A 7815-nucleotide genomic window follows, 5' to 3' on the forward strand; every position below is an offset into this window, starting at 1 on the left:
TGCTGTGCTTGTGTGAGACACCAAGCGAGAAATACAGCACACACAGGCTTCACATCTAGATCAGGAGTGAATAATAATACTTAGTATCATCAGTTTCATCACCCGAGTGATTATAGGAAATCCTGCGCGCTGATTGGTCGAGACCTGGGTGATTATTTTTCGATAATCACCTCTAGGGTTTACATTGTAGTGGCGCCAAAAATGGCGGCTAGATTTGTAAATGTTACAGAAGCCGAAATTGACAAATTTAAAGAAAATGCTGTCCCCAAAAGTACCAAATATCGGGCAATGATACTAAAACAATTATTCGCCTCAGGCTCGGTGAATCTTGTTGAATAATCCCCTCGACTTCGTCTCTGAGATTATTCAACAAGATTCACCTCGGCCTTCGGCGAATAACTGTTAAATAATATAATTAATATATAATCTATTATTATTCACTCCTGTCTATATGCCACGACACACGCGTGTATCCATCAGCCCACGCATCATTACACGACTGTACAATAACTGCCACCTGGGGTTGCTGCACACACACAGAGGATCGAGGTACTGAGGGGAGGAGGAGGAAGAGGAGGAGGAGGAGGAGGGAAGGATAGACATCCGCCGCGAATACCACACTTCATCATCTTCCGCGCAATAATCCACGATGAATAATTAATTCCCCACGCCATTTTGCTACATTTTAGCTTCGTAATACTCAGGTAGCAAAAAATCGCGACTTACAGTGCACTTCTCATCTAACCGTATTATAACAGATATATTTAGATTACATTTATCATATCATTAGTGCACCTACATCACCAAATACTCGATTTGCGAAAAGAGTTCCAAAACCGAGCCGAACAAGGGCGCTAGCATTACTTCACGGTAACTAATTCGGCAATACTTATCGACTTAACTCTGATCGCTTCGCCGTAACCGCGGCGACGCTGATCGCCTCGCGGTAACCGCGGCGACGCTGATCGCCTCGCGGTAACCGTGGCGACGTGCGGCGACTCACCTGGATATCTCGTGGTGCAGGGACATCTCGCGCTCCTGCGTGTAGACCATCAGGCGGTTCCAGCTGCGGTTGATGACGCTGAACTTCAGCTCAGACTCGACCTCGTACTGCCCGGCGTTCCCCGGTCCCATCGCCTGCACAGAAACGCAAACACACAGACGTACGTCAGCCCACCGCCCCACCGCCGCCGCGTCTCGGCTCCACCGCTGCCACGCCGTTGGCTTCAGGGGTCCGTTGTCAGAAACAAAATTAGCATTAACGTTGAACTTAACGTTGACTTTTTCTTCGTAGACGGGTACCTCTATGCACTGCCCTTCTATGTCTTTGTGTGATTTACGAGTTAACATTAATATAAACGTGTCTTCGTTGACCGGACCTGTGTTCACTGCTGCGTATGAGAAACTCTTAACTTTACCAGGTTTCTGTCGAAATTCGATGAGAAAAAGTTAATGTTAAGATTAATGTTGGGACTAGTTTTGTTTCTGACAATGGGTCTAATGCTGTACTTGCAGTCTAAGGTCCGCGTGACCACTTTCCGGAAGCCCTAGCCTCACTACATTAACAACGACATAGTGGCGCCATCTGTGGGAACGTAAACTATCGAAAAATACACAAACTGGAAAGCCCAATGCAACGGTGGTTATAAATTAAGCTTCTAATAAGCTACAGGATCATCTGGGATGGACGCAACGACAGCCAAGACTGCAGTGCGACTCGGTGCATCGACATTTCTTTCATTTGCTGATCTCCATCTTCCACCTACGTCTAGCTCCTTGTGCAGAATATCCAGTTTGCGAATGTCCTTCAGGCGTTGAGGAATGTCCTCGGCCTTGAACTTGTTAAACTCCTGCAGCAGTTTCTGAAATCAAATCGATACCGTCATCAGAGTCCACGCTCTCGCCGGGATGCGCAATTTTTTTCCTGACCCTTTCAGCAAGCACAGTGAACATTTAGCCAATCAAAATCGACTTCTGACGTCATCAGTTTCCACTTTAGCTGTGTGCACTTGTGGCTAGACTTGCAAACCGTAATAAACTTGGCGATTCATGGGTTCGATTCTCGCCGAGGCCATACTATTTTTTCTCGCCATTAAACAATCAATGCACAGCAACGCTGTGTAAAATCTGGCTCGCTACACTGGTGACGTACACTGTGCTTGCTGAAAGGGTCAGGAAAAAATTCGCTGCCGGGACGAGACAAAGTATCCCCGCCTCCCACTTTGTTTCTTCTTCGTTTTCTCGTGTCGATTCTGGGCTTCAGAAATTACGCTGCTGTGGTTTTTCTAACACACTTCGAATGGGCGAGGATTTCTGCTCTCTTAAGCAGGGGACACACCACGCAAATTTATTCGCACGTCCGCAGCGATTGTTAAAATCGCAGCGAAATTCGCATGGTGTCCGCTCAAGCGCGGGCGAACTTCGCTGCGAATTTCATCCGCACCGAAATTTGCAGCGATCAAACATGTTTAATATTTTCGCTGCAGACGTGCGGTCGTGCGGTTTATTCGCATGGTTTGTCCCAGGCTTTACGGAGCACATAGCCTAGATTATGATAAGGTGACCTTACGGACGACCTAACCCTAACCCCCACCTTAACTCTAACCATAACCCTCACTCTAACTCTAACCCTAACCCTACCCCTGACCCTAACTTTAAGAGCTGAGCATATAAATCGCCAATGATGCCGTCACGCGTGAACCACTTAATAGCAAAGAGCTGCTGCAGTAAAGAAGGGCCGCCGCTCTCACCTTCATGTCCGGGAGAGCGTTGGGAAAGTTTCGATCGACCATCATCGCAGTCGCTTCCTTGTTCCAACGTTGGATGTAGTGCGCTAGTTCCCTGTACTCGTCGTACTTAGCCTGCCTCTCCTGTGGAAAAGAAATGGCGGTTTATACACTAATGCAGATAGGAGAGAGTGTCCCAGAGCAGTATGTGTCTCTAATGTATATATTCAGAAAAAGATGGCACAGAAGGTGTAAGGGTAAAGTCTGGAGGGAGAAGGCGAGTTCTCGTGAGAAAGAGAAAGAGAGAGAGAGTGAGTGAGAGAGAGAGGAGAGAGAGTAGGAGAAAAGGTGAGAGACAGTGAGAGAGGGAGCACGCGAGCGAGCGAGAGAGACAGAGAGGGAGAGGGAGAGGGAGAGGGAGAGGGAGAGAGAGTGTGTATGAGAGAAAGAGAAAGAGAAATAGAGAAAGAGAGAGAGGGAGACAGTGAGAGAGGGAGTGTGCGAGCGAGCAAGAGAGAGAGAGAGAGACAGAGAGAAAGAGCAAGTAAGAGAGAGAGAGAGAGAGAGAGAAGGTAAAACCTAGTGATGTATTATCGTTGTACTTACGGCTTCCTGTAGAGAGTACTGAGGAGGAGGTATATCAGGGAATACGTTGTACAGTGATGAGATGTAGGTGATCAGTGACTTATCATCTGGTCGTGCGACATCGACGTCTGAAAACACACACATTTTAATATCACATCTCCTCAACAGCCTCGCCATTCGTGACTACAACCTACCACTAATTTATCTCAGCAATTACGTTAATTAATTTAATTTAATTTAAATTTAATTACGTTTACGTTAATAATTAGGATGGCTTGTTAATATCGAGGCTTCACGTCATTACGTTGCACAGTGACGCCCTCTATTTTAACTTTAAACATCACTGTGATTAATACCTACACCTCTTTTACCTCTACTTTTGATTACCATTACTGACTTTTCACTGATTTGTACATATTTTTAAAGATGTTACGATATTTATGAAACCGAAGATGGTTTATAAACCAAATCTGGTCGCTAAATCTTTCCTGTGTCTCTGACATTCACAGCAGGTACATACAGAGTGTTTTTCCCCTCACCTTCTGGGTCTAGTAGCTTCGTCACACCAAACTGTTGCTCTGCTATCGTGAATGCAACGTGTAACCGCTTTCGTGGCGGCATCGACTTTAGCTCCTTGAAATCTAACAGGTCCGGCCTGTGGAGAGGGAGAAGAATCACGGTTAATTATATATCTACATACTCTGCTACACAACAAAGTTATTATTTGACTTTAGCTCCTTGAAATCTAACAGGTCCGGCCTGCGGAGAGGGAGAAGAACAACGGTTAATTATATATCTTAAATACTCTGCTTACACATCGAAGTTATTATTCGAGAAAGCATTTCACCACAGAGGAGAGCATTTACCTACACGTACAGAAAATGAATAAAAAATGTTAAATTAAATAACAAAACAACAACAATTAATTATGTTATTTTTATGTTATATGGTTTTAAGTTATTTTTATGTTATATTATTTTTTTATTAATTGTGTTAGGTTTTATGTAATGTTTATGTTAACTTTAGTTAACAAAAATTAACAAGTTATAATTGTTTTCGTTCTCACGCAATCGAATCTGGCCAACCAGTACCTAACTACCATACGTGGCAAAGACGTGCGAAAGTCACGCAATATCCAGACACAATAAAACTCGTGGAATCTGAATTCTATTATCACTATCAGTCAGAATGAACACCTTGCTCGGATCCTTGACTGATCGTTCATGACCGCAGGCCCTTTTACTGCATAGCTAGAATTTCAGGCGAGCACATTCCAATTCTAGACTTTGCAGCAATTGCAATGCAATTAGAACTTTGGTATTTAGAACTGGTGATTTGTTACAGTTGGTGGCGCGACCAAGAGCACGGGTGTGTCTAAGTCATCCACCCATGCTCTACCCACACGTTACTGACCTTTGTAAAACAGAACATAGCAAACACCACCTGCTACCACCAGGGCCATAGCCAGAGGTAAATTTTGTAGGAGGCAAATGTTGTGAGTTAAAGAACAAGGAGCGAAGCGAGCCAATAGGGCGTGGGGTATGGGGCTCGCTTAAGGGCCCCAGAAGAAATTTTGTAGGAGGCATTTGCCTCCTATTGCCTAATGGTAGCTACGGCCCTGGCTACCACCCCCCGCCCCCTTACACGCCTCTCTTACCACAGCAACGGCTAACCCACTAGGAATACTTGCTACCAGAGGTGAATGAACACAAATGTTGATGATTGTTTGTGATTGTTTACGAATGTTTGTATTTACTTTTGATGATATCAGGAGTGAATGAACACAAATGTTTTTTTTTATTGTTTTTACTCGGTTTGTACTCGGTTGTTTGTCCCAACAGACAAAGATTTTTTTTATCATCTTGGACCATCACAGAACTCATTTTTGTTCAGTAAGTTTTTTTTTAGCTTTTGATGACTGCGCCTTAAATGCTAGTAGAAATGAAGTTAATGGGTACACAGACGGAGAAGGTCAATAGCAGCAGCACGCCGGTGTGAAGGAAGGCCACGAACAAGTGCCTGGGAGCTAACGACGATCTAGATTAGATCTCACGAAAACTTGGATTTATGTTCTATGGCTCACACCCTGTGACTTAATCTATTCACTCCTGATATTATATACACGTATGTGTGTGCGCGCATGCGTGCGTGTGTGTATGTGTTTGTGTGTTGTGCGTGCGTGCGTGACTAAAGCCCGGCGCACACGTGAGTTATTTTACTCAAGTAAAATGACGCATGCGTCAAATTACTCAACGAAAATCCGCCGCACACGTGAGTAAAATGACTCATGCGTCATTTTATTTGAGTCAAATAACTCACGTGTGCGCCGGGCATTACAAGTGATATCACAATGATATCAGACGCTCAAAGAACAACGAACGAGAAGACGAACGACGAAGACGCTCAAGCTCAAAGAACTGTGCAATAAATACATGCGTGCAAACAGACGGATCACCGCATCGGTATGTACTCCACAGTTCACACACACACACACAGCAGCAGGTGCCACCGACACACCTTCATATAACACACATGATTCACGTAGGGAGGGATGGCAGAATGTTGGCAGAGTGCCAAGATTAATCACGCTCGGACCAACCAACCAATCACACAATGTGAAGCTGGGCTGGGCCACATGCTGCCGAGAGTCCATAATAGAAATTTGCTATTATGGACTATTGATGCTGTTGCTGAGAGGGTCTATGTCCCCCAGCGTACTGACGGAAGGTACCCTGGGTACGGTCCGGTATACCGGAACGTACCCTGGTACTATCTAATATGCCAGACCGTACCTCGCCTACTGCACTAACGAGTCTAGGGAGTCGCCTACGCCTACTCCCTAACCCTAACCCTAACCCTACCCCTAACCCTATCCCTAATCTTAACCCTAACCATATCGAATAGTTACCAGGGTACGTTTCGGTATACTGGACCGTACCCAGGGTACGTTCCCGCAGTACCCTGGGGGACATAGACCCTATGAGCGATGCTGTTCGATGCAGACACTTGGAACGTTTCTATAATATTCACTACCAGTACCACAGTCGTAATGTTTCTCTGCGCTCTTTCAATTCAATCCAATTCACTTTATTTACACTTATGACAATTACATTTTGGAGGTACATTAGTCAAAAATTTATTGACAAGATCATAAATATAAAGATATGAAACTAAATAAGATTTGTGCCATAACTGTTGACGGACGGACGCACGGACGGACTTTCATGCGATTCTACAAGCTGCATCTGACTTCGTCAGATGAGCTAATAAATACAAGCAATGGAGGGCGAAACGACAACGTATTCAACGAAATGACAAGTAATTAATCTTTCGCTTATTATCAGTAATAATTTCCTGAAAATACAGTTCACGTGCTCCTCTGCACCACACAAGTACACAACACGCACGCACCTACGTGCTCCTATGTGTGTGTGGCTATATTCGTGGTTTGCAGAAAAAACAAACCCAGAGTGGCAGGAGTTTGCACCTTGAGCAAATGCATTTAGCCACTAAAATCGAATCTGGGTAAACAGGGGTGCATTCAGCCGCATGCGTGGGGACGATTGCTGAGGTTTCTGGCTCGTGAAAACTAAACATGCACTAGCTGGTGTCGCGATGACAGACAACTACCGTGGGTGTTTGAGACCTGTAAACTGAACTAGTGACTGGCTGGGCAGTTTTCGGTAAAATAAACAAGCACAGCCATCACCGGGACACTGCCATTGCTGCAACTGTACTACTGTCATCATCAGCATCATTATCATCATCATTATCATCATCATCATCATCATCATCATCATTATCCCCACCACTACCCACAGCCGTTGTCGCTATCACTACCAGCATTGATGACAGTGGTAACAACAACGACACCACCACCGCTACCACCCACCAACAACAACAACACCAATAACAACAACAACAACAACAACAACAACAACAACAACAACAACAACAACAAAAACAACAACAATAACAACAAAAACAGTAACAACAAATATACCAAAACCATCAAACACCAGGCGGGCACTTCTCATAAACTAATACCCCAAAGAGCCCAACTGAAACCACTATTACCACAGACCAACAAAAAATCGTTGCTACAGTAATGCCTATTATAACCAAACTACTGCTAACATACAGTGTTAACATATTCGACTAGGTACTTCTATAACATTAATTACAACGGCCGCAGACAAGGAAACGCCTTGTAAAGCTATTCAAGAAAGTTGTCCTCTACCCCAAACGCGCATTTTACGACCGCATGAGTTTGTACACGTACATATCACTCTGCGAACAGACAGCGGGTGGGAGCTGTCTGCACGCCACATACCTGGATCATGAACGCGTGAGCGGAATGATAGAATGAGTGAGAGAGATGATAGATTGAGAGAGAGAGCGCGAGAGAGGTGGAGAAATCGCGCGCGAGAGAAAGAGAGAGAGGGAGAACCAGCGAACGAGAGAAAGATAGAGGGTAGATGAAAGCGGGAGGAAGAGACAAGGA

At 44.7% G+C, this 7815-nt stretch overlaps 1 protein-coding gene across 1 annotated transcript in view; it reads right to left on the reverse strand.

Annotated features, from left to right (window-relative positions):
* Positions 1-1003: 1003 nt before the first annotated feature.
* Positions 1004-7815, reverse strand: part of LOC106820792 (plectin-like) — a gene marked incomplete at its 3' end in the record, with an annotated part of 87897 nt that continues 81085 nt past the window's right edge. Inside the window, 5 exon segments of the mRNA XM_014825362.1 lie at positions 1004-1137; positions 1767-1862; positions 2751-2870; positions 3333-3439; positions 3851-3966. Of these exon segments, the coding sequence (XP_014680848.1) occupies positions 1004-1137; positions 1767-1862; positions 2751-2870; positions 3333-3439; positions 3851-3966 (573 nt within the window).

Source organism: Priapulus caudatus, unplaced genomic scaffold (genome assembly GCF_000485595.1).
Source record: "Priapulus caudatus unplaced genomic scaffold, Priapulus_caudatus-5.0.1 Scaffold47, whole genome shotgun sequence".
In the NCBI taxonomy this organism is placed as follows: Eukaryota; Metazoa; Priapulida; class Priapulimorpha; order Priapulimorphida; family Priapulidae; genus Priapulus; species Priapulus caudatus.